At 39.5% G+C, this 20,001-nt stretch overlaps 3 protein-coding genes across 3 annotated transcripts in view; 1 reads left to right on the top strand and 2 right to left on the bottom strand.

Moving 5' to 3' along the window:
- The window catches only part of LOC109847285 (auxin response factor 15-like), a 5,195-nt gene extending 362 nt beyond the window's left edge, over positions 1-4,833 (top strand). Inside the window, exons 1-10 of the mRNA XM_020416525.1 lie at positions 1-156; positions 260-316; positions 466-651; positions 728-812; positions 1,966-2,056; positions 2,160-2,324; positions 2,636-2,755; positions 2,836-2,911; positions 3,286-3,451; positions 3,536-4,833. The exon at positions 1-156 is cut by the window's left edge and continues 362 nt beyond it. Coding sequence (XP_020272114.1) covers positions 1-156; positions 260-316; positions 466-651; positions 728-812; positions 1,966-2,056; positions 2,160-2,324; positions 2,636-2,755; positions 2,836-2,911; positions 3,286-3,451; positions 3,536-4,320 — 1,887 coding nt within the window. The 3' untranslated portion in view covers positions 4,321-4,833. The remainder of the gene's footprint in view (positions 157-259; positions 317-465; positions 652-727; positions 813-1,965; positions 2,057-2,159; positions 2,325-2,635; positions 2,756-2,835; positions 2,912-3,285; positions 3,452-3,535) is intronic.
- LOC109847271 lies at positions 5,261-14,581 on the bottom strand. The gene is made up of 6 exons (XM_020416511.1): positions 13,163-14,581; positions 12,377-12,517; positions 10,539-12,288; positions 8,557-8,774; positions 7,159-8,102; positions 5,261-6,845 (listed from the first exon to the last, which is right to left on the bottom strand). The coding sequence occupies exons 1-6, from the start codon at positions 14,555-14,557 to the stop codon at positions 5,711-5,713; spliced, it is 5,583 nt and encodes a 1,860-aa protein (XP_020272100.1). The 5' UTR covers positions 14,558-14,581; the 3' UTR covers positions 5,261-5,710.
- On the bottom strand, positions 14,617-18,414 carry LOC109847277. The gene is made up of 4 exons (XM_020416516.1): positions 18,028-18,414; positions 17,360-17,469; positions 16,581-16,685; positions 14,617-15,834 (listed from the first exon to the last, which is right to left on the bottom strand). Exons 1-4 carry the CDS (start codon positions 18,356-18,358, stop codon positions 15,196-15,198), a joined length of 1,185 nt encoding a protein of 394 aa, XP_020272105.1. The 5' UTR covers positions 18,359-18,414; the 3' UTR covers positions 14,617-15,195.

The raw sequence follows: 20,001 nt of genomic DNA, 5'->3' as shown, positions 1-20,001 counted from the left end.
CACGCTTGCGCCGGGCCGATGATCTCGCTGCCGAAGAAAGGGAGCTCGGTTGTTTACTTGACCCAGGGGCATTTCGAGACTCTAGGGTTTTCTGAGGGTTTTCGATCCAATGTTCCTGCTCACGTCTTTTGCCGCGTCGCCGACGTCAAGCTCCATGTTAGGGTTTTTGTTTTTTTATTTTTTTTTCCTCTCAAAATTGTTTTTTTAACAAAATTTTTGTGATTTTGTATGTTTATTTGGGGTTTCCTTATTTTGGCAGGCGGATGCGGCTACTGATGAGGTCTTTGCTCAGCTATCTCTTGTCCCTCGATGCGAGGTTTGTGCGATTTCCTTCTTGGGTTTCTGAAATAAGTCTCCAAAAACTTGACATTACGCAATAACGAATAAGTTCTGGTTTAAAGCTGTCCTTTTCGAAGCTAACCCTTTTCACTTGATCGGTTCATTTTGGGGGGTTTTGTTGAGCAGGAAGTTGAACAGAAGCTGGGGGAGGGGGAGGTTGAAGGGGATGAGGAAGCTGAGGAGTTCAATGGCGAGAATAGGTCGTCATTGATGCCGCATATGTTCTGCAAGACCCTCACTGCTTCGGATACCAGTACTCATGGAGGGTTCTCTGTTCCTCGAAGAGCTGCTGAAGATTGTTTCCCTCCGTTGGTACGTTCTGTTTTGGGTGAAACCAGAGAGATCATACAAACTATAAGATGATCAGACTTGTTCTTTTGGAATATAGGATTACGCACAGCAGAGGCCTTCACAAGAGCTTGTTGCCAAAGATTTGCATGGAACAGAGTGGAGGTTTCGACATATCTACCGAGGTAAGAGAACACACGCACGGGTCTCTTGTAGTAGTCTTGAGTTTACGTACGCTACGATGTTTGTCTATTGGGGTTGTGGAAAGCTCACTGAACCAAGCTCTAAACTTGGGGATGCTTGATATTCCTCTGCAGTCGTCGAGTTGTGGAGAGAATGTAAATGGTGATAAGTTAACTTGGATAAGAGTAAACTAAGTTTATCCTATTTCTACGTAGAGACCATCTCGCTCTAGTTTTGGTGTCTTTAGAAAATTGTTCCCTAGTGATGCCTAAATTTCCTGTCTTTCAACTTGCATCCTCTGGATAATGTCACAGATGGAAGTGTAAAATAAATGCAACTTAATGAATGGTAAACTCCAACTTGTATTAGGGAGAAGTCTCTTAATATTGATAGTTGATGGATTAGGAGGATTGGAGTTTAGGAATGGCATCTCCTCGATCATTTTCGTCTTGTTTATGTAAGCAACAAACCAGAATTTCTGTGCTGACTGCTATGTTCTGTGCTGGATAATCCTAATCAAACTGATCGTTCATAACCAAGGGACCACATAAATATTTAAAAGTCGCTAATGACAAACTTATTGGAAACTGTTAGGCACATGCATCAATTTTGTTGGTAGAAAGCGACCTGTATTAGTATACTCTGAAGTCTTAGTAGTAATGATTTCCTGTAGTTGACTTGATGTATATGTATTATTAGCCTTGTAATCAGGTTAACCAAATTATCGTCTACCATGGTGTTTTACTTGGCCATTTAAAAAAAAACCTGTTAATGCAACTTTATATCACTCAACCTTTTCATGTGCGAGTTATCTGCATATGAGATTTAATAGAGGCAAAAAGGAGGGTCTTGAGTGGGCTTGATATGGTTGATCAGATTCTGACTGTTCAAGTTGTCGGGGGGTCTTTAAGAGGACTTGGCAGGTTTAGAAGCGACTCATGAACAAATAAATTTTCCTCCATAAGGGCATGTTGATTTCTATATTCTTTCAGCTGAGAAGACTGGTTTTTGTTGAAGCATGTCATGTTTGTGTGAAACAAATTGTTATGAGACATTTCTCATTTTGTGAAGCAAGTCTTTCAGATCGTCAATGCTGACTTCAAGGATTTGTTATGTTACCTTGGAGATTTTAGTATTTATGTAGGCTCTTAACAGGTCAACCACGTAGACACCTTCTCACTACAGGATGGAGTGCATTTATAAACAAGAAGAAGCTTACCTCTGGGGATGCTGTGCTTTTCCTTCGGTAAGTGAATGCAGGTCATGTTGATACCAACTATTTTTTTTTTAACGTAAGTCACAAATTCTTTACTTCATATCTTTCTTTCTCCCTTTTTTTGTTTAAATAGAGGTAACAATGGGGAGCTAAGATTGGGAGTCCGGAGAGCTGTACAGCTTAAGAGTGCAATACCTTATTCTGGTCTCTGCACCCAGAGCATGAATCTTGGTACACTTGCTGCTGTGGCTGATGCTGTGTCCTCAAAAAGTGTTTTCCACATCTACTATAACCCAAGGTATATTTATATATGGTTATTATCAACTAGTTTCTGATCTGCTGCCATATCGAAAGCTTCTGAACTTCACAGCAGCTTTATACTACTTTTATCCTTTGAATCCGTTGTGGCCCAGTTACTGTTTGTAACCATAACAATTGGGCTACATATAATTGAGAGTATTTGTTAGCTTTAAATGATGACATGCAAGGTTTCCAAATTGTTGGTTTGGCATCTAATCAATTTGTATCAGATAGCTTTGGAATACTTGGCTAGTATAGGTATCTCCATTTGGGTTTAGACATTTGTAACTGAAGGTTTATATTTTGCAGAGCAAGCCCTTCAGAGTTCATAATACCACTGTGGAAGTTTGCAAAGAGCATGAATTATTCATTTTCTATTGGAACACGATTTAAAATGCGATTTGAAAGTGAAGATGCATCAGAGAGAAGGTATGACACATGAAATTCATGAAAAACAACACTCATATCTTTAATATGGGAAAAATTTCTTTACATGTTCATTTTGTCAGGTATACAGGATGGGTCGCTGGAATTGGTGATGTGGACCCCGCTAGATGGCCTGGTTCAAAATGGAAATGTCTTTTGGTACGTTATAGAAGTATTTTTATTGTTATTTTGCAATTATTTACTTAATCCATTAATAACTTCAGTCTAAAAGCAGCATGGATTTATTTCCCCTTTATTTGATTTAAACCCATAGGTAGAATTTGAAGTACGTACTCTTTCCAACTACCTACTATGAATGGTTTATTCCATGTGGTCATTTACTAGTGAGCCCTAGGCACTAGGGAGTCTTAATTAACCCAAACTAAGTATTCTGGTTTTCATCTCATGTTGACTATTCTACGAGTCATATGATCAATTGTTTCTTGATCTGTGCAACTTTTATGTTGCATTGGAGTGCTGCAGAAAGGAAATGTTTTGACATGATAACTGTTTTATGTCTTGACTTTTTACAGGTGAGATGGGATGATGATGATGTTGATAGAAGTCGACAAAGTAGGTTATCTCCATGGGAGATAGAGCCGACTGGTACCGTTTCAGGATCAACTGGTCTGTCAGCATCTGGTTCTAAACGAACTAAATTCTGTCTGCCTCCGGCTAATCCTGATAACCCAGTTTCAAGTAAGTCTTTTTAGTACATTACTACTAGCTAGAGAAAGCTAAAATTCGTCTACCACTTTAATTTTTTTATGTAATTGTTTTCAGATGGAAGTGGGTGTGTGGACTTAGGGGAATCAGTAAGATTCCACAAGGTCTTGCAAGGTCAAGAAAATTTCGGTTCTAAAGCTTCTTATGGTCATAATGGTGTGATGAGTTCTCGGATTACCGAGAAACAAAATCATCAATATCCTGAAATGAGGAGATCTGAGTTTTGCTACAAACGCGCAGGCTTTGGAGAATCTGTAAGGTTCCATAAGGTCTTGCAAGGTCAAGAAATTTTCCCAGCAAATCCATATGCAGAGAATTGTGTATTTGGGTCCTTTAAGGGTGGAAACCCTAGCGTGGGAGGTCGAGAGCCTGTACCAATCCAGGGGTATAGCATCTTTGTACCTCCATCGACACCTCCAGTTCAAGTGTCTTCACCCTCTTCTGTCCTAACGTTTCAACAAAATTCTCAGTTACCATGCTCTCAATCAGTTTATGGATCAAATACTTGGAATAATGGTAACAATGGCAGTTATTTAGGATATTCATACTTTCCAAAGTTCGCAGGTGAACTCAACAGAAAGCAATGTGAGGCAGAGAACAGCTCTAAGCAGGGTTTAAAGAATGAACAGGCTATTGGGAGAAATAGCTGCAAGGTTTTTGGTTTTTCCTTGACTGAGAGAATTCCGGTGGTTGACGTAGTAGATGACGCTTTTCCTGCATCTCCTACTTCCGCAGATATGAACTTCGAACCATCTTCTCCATCTTCAAATCCCAACTCTGTTGAGATTAGTTGCACAAAAGTAAGCAGTCTTCAGGCCGTGTGTGCTGCTACGCCTTTTTAGCAGGATTAGGGCTTTTGAATGACAATGAGAAGAAATGGCATGTTGCATATGCTGATGATGATAATAATATGGTCCCTGGCAGTTATAAGAGCATTTGCAACTATCTTCTCCGGTTTGCCATCATTATGTGTTCATCGCTATGTCCAGTAATTTGCACGGGGACTCTTACAAAAGCTGCCTCAAGGACTATGATGTACGCTCGTGACGCTAAAGAGTTGATGCCATGTTCGTAGCTGCTTAGTGACCTGTCCCTTCATGTTGAAGGGTTAGGTTAAACTTCATAGGATTCTGGGGCATTTATCTACATATGTGTCTTGCGGGAAACTATGTTAGCTAATCTTATGCTTTTATGACTCGGGAGATGTTGAACTCCTAAAGTGGTTCCTTATTTGTCTTGGATGGACAGCATGTTGACTTTTTAACTGTAATTTGTTCTTGTGAAACTTCTACTATTATTATGTAACAGCCGGAAGGTTCGTAATGAAATCCTGGCTCTGTTGGTTGATCACATCACATTTAAATTTGGGTCACATTTAGATTTTTTTTTTTTTTTTGGTTGAGAAAATGCGCAGACGCCCGCTATTTTCAGCTTCAAATGCGATTGCATGTAAACACGTTAGGTTTCCAGGTTCCTATTTATATCCTTGACTGATGGCACTGTTTTTTGGTCTGATTGTTTCTACTTTATGTACAACAAAACAACCAAAATATCAAACATGTAGGCTTGATCAACACAAGGTATAATGGGAACTTTAGGCTGTGCTTGACAAACTCTTAAAACTGGGCACTTCCGCAAGTTGCCTCCCGGCAAATTACAAACTGACGATCCACATACAAAATAGCCACCACATAGATTCTATAATTGACAGGAAATGGCACAGAAACCTGAAGGCAAATGGAAATTTTTTTCACATGAAGCAGTATTATAGAGAAATAAAGATAAAATATGCCATGCAGTCACTAAAGCAGGAGTATCTGTATTGTCACTGGTTCTTTTCCCTACTCAAATATATCTAAATACATAGACTAGCCTTCATTGTCAACATTGGTTAATTGCTACATTTAAATACATTTACACGCATAAGCTGTCCTTCATTGTCACCATTGATTATTTGCCACAGCTAACATGATAACAAAGTTACAAAGTAATTCTAACATGTTACCGAATCATATTTACATGTTAACAAGTTTGATTTTAGTCAAACTGCTTCAAACTTACCAAAAGTTCATCCAAAGGTTAAGCAGTCCGGGAAATTGCCCGTCATTCTGAATTACCATGCAAGATAAGATTTCATAGAGGTGTAGACCGAAAATTCCTGCCTATATTTCAAAATTCGTACACCTCCAGAAAATGAGAATCTCAACTCTTTTTCTTCTTGAAGTCAACATGTCAGTCTTTTGCATCAGCCACTGCTTCCTTGATTTCGCGTACTATCTCCATCATAGAACACAGGCAAAATTTATCATATCTACAATGTAGTACATCATCTGTTTGGGGTTCTGAAGATACTAATACCCCATCTCTAAAGAAATATGTTGAGGCTTGTTGGAGTGAAGAATCATTTTCAGCATGTCCTTTGGGATTGTCTTCCTTTCTCAAGTGGCAAATGCAGTCTGCAACCAGGAACACGTTGTTTAAGGTTTTATCCCGACATGAGATTTGCTTCTTATTACCAACTTCTTGGCAGGCGCGGTTTTCAAATTGAGTTCTTTTACAGTACTCAGCCAAATTGATATTTTCAAACATGTAGCATTTCCTCAATGCTGCCAAAATATTTAAAGAACACGAGGAAACAACATTATTGATATCATCAACAGTCGAGCATCGACCATTAGATTCCCAGCACTGAGATAAAATGCCACGGACCAACATATAGAGGGCATGCAAGCATCCAGAGCAACACTTGTAGAAACAACAAACCTTGGAGGCAGCTAAAACGTTGCAATCCTTTCCGAGGGTAGGATCAGAAATTTTAGAAGGTTCCTCCGGAACAAGCTCAGAATCTTTACATGAAAGAACAGTGTCCAAAGTATTGTTGCAAAAAGTTACGTCTTTCGAGCTAGATGATACAGCATTAGCTGAAATATTAGGATCATCACCTGGGCTCTTCTCTGGAATTTCCAAGCCATTTAACTGTGTTACATGGTCCAGCCTTTTTCTGACTTCAGGACGAGTTCTGCAAGCTTCATCTTCGTCATCCTGTGTAGTAACAGCCAAAGAAGGCTCTGAATGTCTGTTAGAGGGAAGAGATGCAGAACGAACATCCTCCTGCAACTGCTCAGTTTGCTGTATCACGGCAATGCCCGGTCTAGGTGATGGATGATCCGAAAGGCCTTTATCTACATCAGTACATTGTCCGTTATCAGTAATGGATTTTGCAGAACTTACACCTGGTAAAGACTCTGGTGCTCCAGAGGAGCTCTTATCAACGAGGTTGGTACCACTTAAATTATTTTCTGTACACAGGCTTTCTGTGGACACTAGCTTGGCGTTTGATTCAGTTGTTGGATTGTTCGTATATGAACTGAAAAAGAAGCAGTACATAGGCATCATCACATTGAGAACTTGTTCGAAAAGAAACAACATAAAACCAGGTAAGTTGGCAATAAAAGGCAATATATATGCAATTAAAAATTGACATAAGTACCAAACTAGGGGAAGGAACCCCTAACGTTTCTCATGGTGAAGTAGAGGAAATAGTAGATGTGATAAAAGTTAAGAATATGTAAGTATTCAAAATAACTCAAATGGATTCAAAGATTTACAATCAATATGATAAATTTTAGAAAGAAAGATTATTAAGACAGGTCTGGATATTGGTAAGATAAAATATTTACCTCTGAAATTTGTATGCCCAGCTGTTGACCATATCTTCTAGGTAAGCCACTTGAGATAAGATCCGAAGGTACTGGTAGCTATCTTTCCCAGCCAATATCTTGACACGAATCTGTTCAACTAATAGCTCTAACACTTTCCTGACATCAGTTGTCACTTCCCTAACTGATGTGTAAACACCTCTGTATGCCAATAAGCCCACAGCTGTTAAACCTCTTACCACACCGGAATTGTACTTCTCTTTATGGATGCTAGAGTTTACTCCAGCTGATATCTTGTCAGGTGAGTTAGTAACATGCATTATACAAGCATTGAAAGGCCAATCTTTCCAAGGTCCATTGCTACCAGTGGAGGGACCTTCTCTTAGTTTTGAGGTTATCCAACAAAGTTCAGCAAATTGAGGGCATCTTAGAATTTGATAGCCAAACGTTGCAACTGCTAATGGTGAACTCCCTGTTGAAGATTTGCAAGGTAAAATTCTTGGAAATGAATCCTGATGCCTAATGGGTTTAATACCAGCCTCCTGGTGTCCACTTATTAGAGATGTTGGATCAGAATTTAGACTTTGTTGAGTTTGGTCTTTTCTGCATGCTATTCCTTCAGAAGAAAACTTTGTGTCAATTAATCCTGTCTTCTGTCCAGTTTCCATGCTTAGCATTTGGGATTCTGAATTAGCTTCCAAATCACCAGAGGTTTTCAATTTCTCTTGATTTTTAGTTTGATGAGTTCTGTGATGAAGCAACTGAACAAAATTTCGTATTAGATCATCTGACAATTTTTCTGCAGAGGAATTAATAAGTAGTTTATGGTCAAAAATTCCGTTAATATGCACAGAAAAACGTGGTATTTTGTGTTCTGATGCAGCAGAATCAGCACGTAATATATCCCTGGCGAAGAAATGCCTTATACCCAGAGGGAGGTCAGGACTTTGTATTTCACAAGTAGCCTGCAAAATGAGGATAAATAAAAAAGATCAAAGTTGAGAAGAAGCTATATGGTGCATGACAATGTAGATAGTTATCATATCAGCATCTTTATGCAAAGAATTGCAGATCAAATACAGAAATAATCGAAGCAACGCAAGGCCACTAGCAAGAGACTGTTGAAGAGGATACAGCTGTCAGCACTGTGAAATTAGGAAATACCACAAACCCAGAAACATAGCTAAAAATAAAATGCTCGTTGAGTGACTGGTTACAAATGTTGTCGTGAAAAATGACCGCTTACATATAGCGCAGAGACATTAAAAAAAACATTAATGCACCTGCAAATTCCAAACTACTGATATTTAAAGTGCAACTCCAGGAAGGAAAAAAAAATCACATTTTCAAGTGTCAAGCATATTGTTCATTCTGAAAGACAGCCAAAGTTACATCATGAGCACTGAATCTAGCGCTTACCAAGATAATCAAAGAGGCAGATGTGCTCACAGAATCAACCTGCTCAACAAATGAATTCCACATTTCTGAAACACTTTTTGTGCCATTGTTTACTGTCAATGATTTGCAGATCAAAGGAGCAGTAGGACTCTCGACATCTTCCCCAAGGTTCTCACTAATAGCCCATAAATCAATCCTAGGCATGTAGATAACACATCGTCCCAAGTGGAAGCATTTTGCTGTTAGAAAAATGCTAGCATAAGAGCAAAACAGTTGGAAGGAAATAGCCAAAATTAATGTACGTATATGCTGAATGCAAATAAAGTTCACCTTTGAACCTAAGGATACATAAAATGTCCTCTCAATAACTTACAAAACATTAGGAGAGGGAAAATACAGTTAGAATTCTACAATACCTAAATCAAAATCTACATCGACTGTAGCGACATAATTCATATACAGGCATCCATCAATTCAAAGTCCCACTCAGTTGTTTGCAAATATTTTTGTTTGTTTCAAAAGAATGCCAAAGAAACTAGCAGACTCCAATACTCTATGAAGGAAGTGCATGGATAAAAGCTGCACTTGAACAAATACCCCATTCGCACTATTGATGAAAATTGACACTTGCGCGCATGTATGGAGAAATTCTGTCAGAGACATATTTATTCTTAGGAGGGCAAAAAGTGACAATGCTATGCTCCTAACTATAATTAGTGATTTCATATTCTCTAGAACACACTAAGGAATATAAGATTAGAAGTAATAACAATCGAGGACAGTTGCACTGATTTGAAACCTATGGTTAAGTAATTCAAAATACAGTTAAGCATTCTCAATCAGTGACATGGCATAGACGGCCACATCCATCAGCAGTCAGACTAACTGAAAGGTGAAGACCACATTTGTGCATAGATGAAGCATGAGTATCTGGATATTATGTATTGCACGTCTTGACTCTGGAAAAGAAATGTTTCTAGCGGCCATGAAGCAGCTGCAACTATGAGCACCTATTACCTAGCTAGGGGTGCAGTTACACCCCCAAACATATACAAATTAGCATGTAAAGTCATGTAATTTGTACATCTACCCCTCCATAAATTTTAAAATTGCACCCGCAGGCCCAAGCTATCTAAAAAATACTAAAGAAATTGCACCCGCAGGCCCAAGCTATCTAAAAATACTAAAGAAATTAACAACAATTTGAATTAGGCCATTGGAAAGTAAAACCCATTTAAATTTTCAACAATTAAGTCTACTATAAGTACATTCCCATCAGATAATAGTTTTACAATATTATATTTTCATTTTTAGGTAAACGGGCACTTGTTACCTCCACCCACCTCCCCAGCCCCAAACCCCACAACAACAACAAAAAAACAACCTAAAAAAAGAAAAAAGAAAAAAGAGAGTTTCTGGATCAGTCGCTGACTATGAGGAACCAATATACGAGACAAAAGCAACAATTTACCAGCGCACAACTACCACAAGTTATTGGCATTTTAAGCCTTATATTAAAAAAATAATGTTATGTCAATGAACATAATTCAACCATGCAATACTATTTTGGTGTCTGAAGCATGAGCTGTAACTTCAAGTGATTACTGTAAGTAAAACAACTTGTAATATATAAAATCTATTAGTTGATCAAAATGAACATAGAATAAGCACATAGACATGCCTTATTTCCATGTTGCAACATCGCATTCCCCTGTTTATGCTGTATCATCAGTTCTGTAGCCATATACCATTGATTTTTTGGTAACAACTGAATGGATTCATAGAAGGCCAGAGGATATGTATAAAGTATATAGTCTACAAAACTATTTGTTACTGAGATAAGCTTCATGTATGCATTTACGGTGCAACTCAACTAAACAAAAACGTCTGATCATGTCCATGTCAATGTAAATTGTATAGTTAAGAACTTAGGAATTGAATCTATATCATAAGAATACTATCTGATGTAAAAAATTTAACCAAATAATACCAGGATAACATACATAGAATTTGTGTTAAGCCACGAAGTAGATCCCCGTGCCCTTCCTGTGAGATAGTTGCCAGATTAACCTTCTGGACTTCAACATGGCCCATAAAGCTATGGAGAAGGCAACTAGCTAGATGCTGCTGACCAGATCTTGGACTCCCAGATATCAATGCTCGAAAACCAGACGAGCTTTCCGATTTCTGAGGAAACATTTTCATTGACTTGTGTCTATGCTCACCAGAATGTCTCAACATAAAGGAATCAAACTTCTGCTCGTTGCTGTCTGACACAAAGTTATCACCACTCACTGAGGGCACATCGATTAAGCCATAGTGAGAAAGATTTGCCTCTATTTCTTTCAGGACAATTTTTTCCTGAAGCAAATGATGAAGATGAGACTGCCAAGAGGAAGTTGCGACTCTTCTACGCTCCAAAGAAGAAACAATAATACTTCTAATGGATTTTGCTGCCTTAGAAAGGGCAGGTGGCAACCAAATTCTCTCATCATTACAAAATGAGATAAGAAGAAATGACAGTGGTAGTAGCAGACATGGAATTAAGTGGGCGGGGAGAGGTGAAGAAACTATGTCATTTGCAGCCATTCCAGCTTCCCTTCGGGAGCATGGTGGTGGTGCCACTGCAAGAGCCGTCAACCAATCTATTTCCTCCACAATAACTGATGGAAGAGAAGGAAGTCTCCCATGAACATGACCTTTCTCAGCAGAAGATAGAAGTTCCTTCAAGGCAAAATTTCTTTTCAGTGCATTCAATGCTGCTTGAGAACAGAGTGCCTGCAGATCTGCACCAGCATAACCAACAGTTTGATGTGCAATCCATGATAACAGTGCTCCAGATAATGGTTTTGGCCAAGTTTGAGTATGAAGTGAGAGAATTGCAGACCTATCCTTCTCAGAAGGCAAAGGAAAATATATTTCTCGATCGAATCTTCCAGGCCGCCTTAGGGCAGGATCGATAGCCTCAGGACGATTTGTAGCACCTATCACTATGACTGAACCTCGAGATTTCAACCCATCCATTAAGGAAAGCAAAGTTGAGACAACCGAACTGTGTGTCTGATCTTGATGCCTGGACCGTACTGGAGCTAATCCATCGATCTCATCAAAAAATATAATGGATGGCTGAGATTTCTCAGCCACCTGAAAAAGAAGCCTTAGTTGGCGTTCTGCATCACCAACATACTTGCCTAAACAATCAGCACCTTTACGAGCAAAGTAAGCTATTCGTTTATCACCACGGGAGCATGCACCAATCAGAGCCCTCACAACTAGTGTCTTGCCGGTACCAGGATATCCATGCAAAAGAACACCTCTAGGAGGAGTAAGACCCATATTACTGAAAAATTCAGGATATAAAAGAGGCAGTATAACTACTTCCTTCATGCACTGGATAACACCTTGAAGTCCTGCAACAGATTCCCACCCTTGGTGCAATATTTCGTTTTCCGAAGAACCACCAATATAAGTAGGTGCTATTCTTAAGATATCTCGATGAAGCCTTTTGCCTTCACGTTTCAAAAACTCTTCATCTTCTCCGCAATGTTCTAACCACTTCTCCTCAGCCTCTAGATCCTTTCTCCAAGCATCATTTGAATGCTTTCTCATTTCCAATTTCAACTTCCTAGCTTTTCTTTTTCTAATTTGATGATAATAACCAATTCCCTGAGGCTGGAAAAGACGCCGATGATCATGGCAGGCTATGAGAAATTTCCGATGATCAAATATACAACCTTCAGCTCTGCTGCAAGGCTACAAAGAAGATGAAATGACAGTATTTTAGAAAAACTAAAAGAACAAAGAACAAGGATTATATAATAAGTTAGAAAAAGAATATGACCAAATGATATGTTTTCGGACATCGATCAACACGGCAGCCAATTGTAGCCCCAGGTCTTCCACAGCGGCTACATTTCAGTGCCCTGCCCCTGCAAAGTGCTGCGCGAATATTTTTCAGGCATCCCAAACCAGCAAAGTAAACCTGAAAAGACACAAGTTATATGCAACATAGTCAATATAATTATAACACTAAAGAAGGAACCTCAAAATGTTCATCTGTCACAATGTAACGTGCCAACATGGATAACAAGTGAATCACCCTGTATTGTAGGTTGAAGTTTCTTCATAGCAACAGATGCCCAAATTTATCAATTTATTTTGTAGGTTAAAGTTATCTGTCCCAATGTAACGTGCCCAACATGGTTAACAAGTGAAGCACCCTGTATTGTAGGTTAAATTTTTTTTGTCATAGCGACAGATACCCAAATTTATCAATTTATTTTGGAAGCACTAATTTATATTTTAAGTTTTGCTAAGAACCAGCAGTTATGGATTACTTTAATGCATTTAGGCAGATTAACCAATGATTTGTTCACAAAACTTTATTTATGACAGTACATAAATATGTGCACCTCCATGTCTCTCTTGTTAAAACAGATATAATTCTTTCAATTCTAACTGCACATTTAGAGAAAGGAAAGTACCACTGACCCAAACCCCAACTTTAGTCCCACAAAAGCTTAGCCTTGACCCAAACAAATTGAAAAGAAACATCATAATGCTTTATGTTGCAAGTAATGCCAGCATCTAGAAAGCAAATAGAAGTAAGTCAGGTAGAGGCACACACCTCCGGACTCCAAACAGCACAATGCTGATGAACCCAAACACGAGCAATGCCAAACCGATCATGGATTGGACCCACGAGCCTACCAAGCCATCCGGGCTCATCTCCAAAACCATCCCAAGGATCATAATTCGGTTCCTCTGAAGTTGATGACCCTTCGCATGCCTCATTATCGCTATCCACAGACTCTTTAATGAGTTTCTTAGGAGGTTTCCCATCTGTGCCACCCCCACACAAGCCACACCTCCTCCCTTCTTTAACCCTTGTACTCGAAAGCTTATTATCCGACATGGGAGATGCGACATCACTCTCCTTCACATTCTTCTCGCTTGCAAACACATTGTTGTTAGCATTCTCATCGGCAACAGCCTTCTCCACCTCTATTTCCGGATTGGCTTCAACTCCTTGCACATTATCAGCACATTCATCCCGTTCTTCTTCAACTTGTTGCATGGTAATTACACAATCATCCCTTTCTTCTTCCCTTGTTACAATAGCTTGTTCAGAAGTCTCCAACTCCTTCCAATCAGAAGCAACCTTTTCTTCCCCAACCGCAATTTTCTCAACATCTTCATCTTTGTCAGCCCTAATCAACTCCGCATCTTGCATCCCAGATTCTTGAACATCCTGCCTCGGGCGCTTCCTCTTACCTTTTTTCCGTTTCTTACCCGCCTTTCCTTTTACAGAAGTCTTCAACTTTTCCAACTCAGATGCAACTTTTTCTTCACCCTGATTTTCATGTCCCTCTTCTCTTGCTCCAGTCTCCAATGCCTTCGAATCAGATGCAGCCTTTTCCTCCTCAACCTCCTCATCCCCACGCACAACGGATCCTTCAACACCCTGAGCCACCTGCTTCCTCTTACTCCCCGTTCCTCCCTCACCCACCTTTTCTTTTATAGAAGCCCCCAACTCCTTCAACTCAGAGGCAACTCCATCCCCCTCTTCTCCTGCTTCAACCTCAAATGCCCTCGAATCAGACTCGCCCTTTTCTTCCTCATCCTCCTCCACTTCCTCAGCCTCCTCATCTCTGTCATTCTTACTCAAGTCACAACCTTGGGCCCTAATCTCCTCGAGATCGTCCAAAACCCTCCTCCTCTTACCCATACTTCCCTTAACAACCTGAGACCTTCCTTTAATCCTCCCTCCCTTAGCCCTAGATCTCAACCTCGACCTCCATCCTTCGCCCTCCTCTTCCTCCTCAAAAGAGATCGAGACCGACACTGATCTCTTCTCCTCGCTCTTCTTGCTCTTCACCTTCTTCTTCTTCTTCTTCTTCGACTGGCGATCGTCATAGGGGTAGGGCTTCTTCCCGCGGTTGGAGGGGACGGGGGAGGAGTCGAGGATCTCCGGCGCTCGTCGCGCGCATGAGCTGCGGCGGAGATGGCCGCCGTTCGTCATCGTCGGAGGAGGGAAGGGAGGGGAGGGGTCTGTCGCTGATGGCGTCTAGTCTCTTGTGCTTCTTTTTGGCGCGAGGCGATGGGGACTGAGGCTTCGATCTCCTGCGAGTTGGAGACATTGAAGGAGACGTTGATGATGAAATGCCCTAACGACGGTTTTGAGGTTTTTTTTTGGGGGGTGCGACTTTTGTTCGGGGTTTTTATGTAGAGGGGAGTTGGGCAAAACGCTTGGGTAAATTTGAGAAAACTCCCGGAACTCTGAGGTAATTGCACAAAATGAGAACCACAAAAATTACATAAACATGTTTCACAAAAGCATCCTGAACTTTCAGCTACAAGTAGGAAAAAATTAGGAAAAAGTAATTATCTTTACGCTGCAGTTGCGAAAGAGCTAAGCTCTTAAATCCGAGATTTTGACCGAGGGCCATCACACCTAAAGCCTAAAGAAATTACATCAAGGAAAATTTTCGATTAGAAGATTAAATGGAGAAAATTTACTTCAAGAGCCAGAATTCAATCGTTTCATTGTACAGACATCAGTACAGCTACACCACCAATCCTTGCTAGCGTATGGTTACAACTCGGTTCGGGGGCTTTCTTTGCGAGGCCAAAAAAATAACACCAGAACTTCTTATGACGTTAAAGAGTATCGAGCCAAGAATCAAAATCTTCCATGGCTTTAGACGGCGAATCTGTTCCCTTATTTTGCTGATTTGCTGCAGGTTTCTGTTCTTCAAGAGAAGCCGAGGTCACTGCAAGCAGGTCATCAATAGAATCTTCGATGGATGTCAAACCAAAATGAGAATTTTGAGCTTGTTTAGAGGAAGTTTCAGCGAGCAAATTATCGATGGAATCATCAATAGAAGTTTTAGCAACTTCTCTTGAAGAATCAGAATCATGACCAATATTAGGAGCAACAGAACCAAAATTTGTTGAACCAGAGATATTGGTTTCTGTCAGTGAATCAAGAAGCATATCAAGCTCGGCTTCTGCAGCTGCGGCTTCAAATCTATCAGTTTTATGACTTCGGGTCTCTGATGTGTCTTCTTGTTTTGAAGAAGACGATGGAGAAATGTCGGGTCTATTTTCTCCTGCTTCAGCTTCCAGGTTTCTTTCATCATTCTTGAACATGAAGTTGCTATGAGTCTGGATACCAGCATTGTTTACTAAAACTGGGGAACTGCGTGAGGCTTGTGACTCAAATACATGGTTGAATTCAGCCGTCTCTGAAATTTCTCGTTCCTTGGATGCTGAGGTTGTTTCGGCCTCCTCGTCATTCTAGCAACAAAACAATACAATGATAACATTAGTGAGTAAGAAGTTAGCATCACTGGAATTTTATTTCCCTTGAGAGCTAACAGAAGCCAGTTAAAAGGAATCGACATTAATAAATATCGGAAAGGAGAAGTTTGGCTGGCATGTGAATTTTCATTTCTCATAAGAGCGACAGAAGACAAAAGAAGCTTCCATTACTAGTCGAGTGCCATATTATTTTCAGGGTTTGTCACTATAGAGTCAATGTTCTCATATGATATTACAGGCAGAAACTTAAGGTGTGTTTTAGATAAGATTAAATTTAAGACCCAAGTCTAGCTCCAATCAAGCGTTGCTAGTGTATGATCAAATAGTGTTTAGTATTCCAAGCAAATCATGAATACCCTGAAAATAGGATATTTAGAATAGAAAGCATCTGTGAATAGCTACAACCCCATAGCACTAGGGGTGCATTTCAAATTACCCTAAAATGAAAGCTTTGATGACTTGAGCAAGAAAGTCAAAAGATTGGGTAAGATCTTTTGAGCTTTGGTTTAAACCAATTATCCATATTACATACGAGGATAAATTCAATCAATATATTATTGAAGAGCCACTAATTCTGAGTTCCCGAAAATGACTATTCAAAAGTTTTCCTTGTTCCTGCCTCTATTTGAGGAGATTAATTTCAGGGTATTCACAAACAAAGCAATTAAAAATGACACCGTGATGCTTAATGCATAATTCTACTAGATAAGAAGTACACTCACCAGCTCTTCAGGTAATAGATCTGATTCAATAGAAAGCAATTGCGAAAGCTTCAGTTTTGATAGTTGTGTCGCCAGGGCATTTAAATCCATCGAGAGGAAAGGTACCTGACATCAGAGATAAAAAATGTTAAAAAGGAAAAAAGAGATCAAAGTACAACTTTTTCAAATATTATAAATGAAAACTTACAAGCCACTTTTATTGTTCTAACAGATCAAGTTGAATTTCATGTCCTTTAAGGATTTTAACAAGTTTTAACCTATTAACATAACAGATGTTCAGCTGAAGTCCAACTTTCCGTTTTGAATCCCGACTTTAGTCTAAAGATAAGATTCAATAAAAGGAAGCTAAATTTGAGAGATCATGAGACATGATACTTGTATTGGGCATGAACAACACTGATATGGTGCATTAGGCTACTGGAGAGCGGCATGCATTTTTTTCTTAAGCCTGAGCAAAGATTTGAAACAGTGATGATCCAACATGAGCCTAGGGCTTAATGGTGGAGAAGGTGAAAATGTTTTCATAAGTTCTATGGACGAATGGGAGGAAACCTTGCATAGATTTGTTTACTGAACACCAACCAACTAACAAAAGGTAGAAACAAATGTAAACATTCTTCAGTTATTTCACTTCTTTCAGTTTCTTGAGAACATATAAATGGAACTTTTAGAAATTTAAGAGAACAACAAAGAAGAGAAGCCTAAGCATAATGATACTAATGGTAAACTAATAAAAGACAGCGGGTCAAAATATGTGTATAATATGGAAGACTTGCTACCTCATAGCTTGATGCGGAGTCATCATCAACAATAAAATTGTTATCCCCACACATAGATAGTAGGCCCTTTCCTCTCGTAGAAAGCATAGAGCTTCCTCCCCGCATGAATTCTGAAGAAAACAAAAGTCAATATTCAGCATAAAGCTAAAGAAGAACTCAAGCTAACTCCACAACAAATCAACGTACATTATTTTAGATGTTCTTCAATTCAATTCAAAATTTTGCATGCATCATTCATTGGACAACAGAAAACCTGCAAAGACACAATCCTTTTCTTGATACTAGATAGAATATCAAGTCGCGGATTCTATAATTTCTTCCTCAACAATGTGCTTTATTGCTATTAAGTTCTATCCCAAATACCCAACAAAGGTTGAACTTTCGATTAAACTTGTTAGATAGCTTTTGATGCATGATCGGTGAACCGCATTTCGCACGGTTCCAAGAATAAATTGAGGACCCTAGGACACACAACATCACTGCCGCATGAAATCTCGCCTCGACCTCAAGTGTATTTTGCATCATTTCCCTTTACTGAGGTCATCTCCTAACTCACAAGAAATACCACTGATTTCTCCTGTGCGAACTCCAGAAATAGATCGTACACTAACAAAGCTGACATTTTGATTCATACCCAATTAATCTAACGCAGAGAAACAAGAAATTACCCGATGAAACCTCATCGACACCCCGAGAGCTGAAGTCCTTGGGCTGAGATCGAGCCTGCTCGATCAAGTAGCTAAAGTCTGCCCCTTTGCTCTTTGGCTTGACCTCGCCGTCGCCAGCCTCTTTAGAGCCAAGATTGGCGTCGATTTCTTCGTCGGGATCTTCGTAGCGATCCCAGTTTGAGGGGAGGGATCGAGTGGTGCTGGCTCTCTCCTCTGCTGCGGCTGCGGCCGCTGCTTTCTTCTTGTGGGCAATGGCGGCGGGAGGAGCGTGGGCTCTTCTTGCTTGCTGAGTTTGGGTTCTCTTGGATTTGGCCGAAGCTTTTGGGTCCATTTCCTCTTGGGATTTTGCTCGTTGAGTTTTTAAGAAAAAAGATGGATCGATTTGGTTTTTTTTATTAGGGTTGGGGTGATTAGATAGGGGTGGGGTTTATTAGTGCGACTAGTTCGTTAAGTTTTAGTTTGGGGGAAAAAGTAAATATCTAGCTTCAGAGAGCACATTTGCAAATATGAGAGAGTTGGGGATATTTATGCAAAGAGCAATATCACCGCTCCTACGTGCTAGGGATTTCGATTCACTCTGCAGCTCTGCCGTGAAAAAATAATTTGGATCTTCTGCGCTACAAAAAAAGTAGTGGAAAGACAACTATTTTAAATCTCAATTGTTAATTATCTAGATGGCGATTGTGATACATTCTAAATCTAATACTCACTGTAGCCATGTATATTGCACTCATTCTTAATTTACACTAAAAAAATAATAAGCACCCACTAGATAATCGATGGTTGTGATTAAATAGTTGTTGTTCCACTATTTTTCGATAGTGGAGATGATCTGAATCTTAAAAAAACTAGCGGAAGAACCACTATATTATTACAATTATTGGTTCTTTAATAAGTGGCTATGATTTTTCTACGTGCGATTTACATTATGGAGAGAAACAGTCATAATTCTCAAACCAACTCTCTATAGATCGATGATTAGTCATGATTGGTATAAATCACAGTATTCCATATGGAGATGTTCCCATAGAACATTTACTCCAATTTATTTTTTATTTTTTATTACACACACTAGGTGGAATGCACGTGCAATGCACGAGGTCAAATATTATAATTGTTGATTTTTAGTTTATGTATTTACTATAACATAGTGGTAAAAAAGTTTATCATAGTATATTAATTTTTTTTAGATATTTCAATATATAAAATCTTGTTGGTTCCAACACTTTACCTTCCACATAATTAGTGAGGTTTAAAGTCTTAAAATATTAATGATCTAAGAGCAATTTAATGATTTGGAATCCTAATTTTCAAATATTAATGATGTAAGCACCAATATCTAAAAAACTATTATTATTAATTAAAAAATAAATATTGAATTCATCAACGTAAAATTGTACATTTTATCTGGTCATAGAGGATTTTGTTTAATTATAAAGAAATCACTCGCACCTATTGTCTACTTCCACTTTCTATTATCTGGCGACCGAGTATTATAAATAATTGTTATGGCCAGTCACCACACTAAAATAGAAATATCGGAAGAATACCTGCATAAGCCCAAGCGAGCTATGGTCCGAATCGACTTAGAAGCTCAAAAGCCCAGCCGCTTATTCGGCTTACAAGTCATTTCCCAGATAATTGCCATGATGCTTCTCTGTGCACGAATGACTTCTCCTCCAATTCCCAGCCGCCACCTGAAGAGAGAAGGACGGGCACGCAGCCTACCTACCCTACACCCTACCTCTTCTGACAAACCCAGAGCACTAAGAAGACCTTTCTCCCCTGACACTGAATGACTTCCCTCCTAGTCGCCTGCCGACACCCGGAGGAAGAAAGATGACTCAGCAGCCTGCTTGTTCACCTTTCAAACCGCCTCCTGTGTGTAGTCAACAAAAGACGAGGGTCAAACTCCCAGAGGCAATGGGGCTATAAAAGGAGGTAAGGGAGGTAAGAGTAGAGGAGGTTTTTTCT

Source organism: Asparagus officinalis, chromosome 1, assembly GCF_001876935.1.
Source record: "Asparagus officinalis chromosome 1, Aspof.V1, whole genome shotgun sequence".
Classification (NCBI taxonomy): domain Eukaryota; kingdom Viridiplantae; phylum Streptophyta; class Magnoliopsida; order Asparagales; family Asparagaceae; genus Asparagus; species Asparagus officinalis.
This window is presented reverse-complemented; position numbering and strand designations above follow the sequence as displayed.

Coding starts and splice junctions, on each gene's coding strand:
- LOC109847271 (XM_020416511.1), bottom strand. CDS start 14,557: ATGACGAACGGCGGCCATCTCCGCCGCAGCTCATGCGCGCGACGAGCG. Junction 8,775..10,538: donor TGGCTTAACACAAATTCTAT/GTATGTTATCCT, acceptor TTTTTCTAACAG/CAAAATGCTTCCACTTGGGA. Junction 6,846..7,158: donor TGGGCATACAAATTTCAGAG/GTAAATATTTTA, acceptor CTTCTTTTTCAG/TTCATATACGAACAATCCAA.
- LOC109847277 (XM_020416516.1), bottom strand. CDS start 18,358: ATGGACCCAAAAGCTTCGGCCAAATCCAAGAGAACCCAAACTCAGCAA. Junction 17,470..18,027: donor TGTCGATGAGGTTTCATCGG/GTAATTTCTTGT, acceptor TGTTTTCTTCAG/AATTCATGCGGGGAGGAAGC. Junction 16,686..17,359: donor ACTCCGCATCAAGCTATGAG/GTAGCAAGTCTT, acceptor CTCTGATGTCAG/GTACCTTTCCTCTCGATGGA.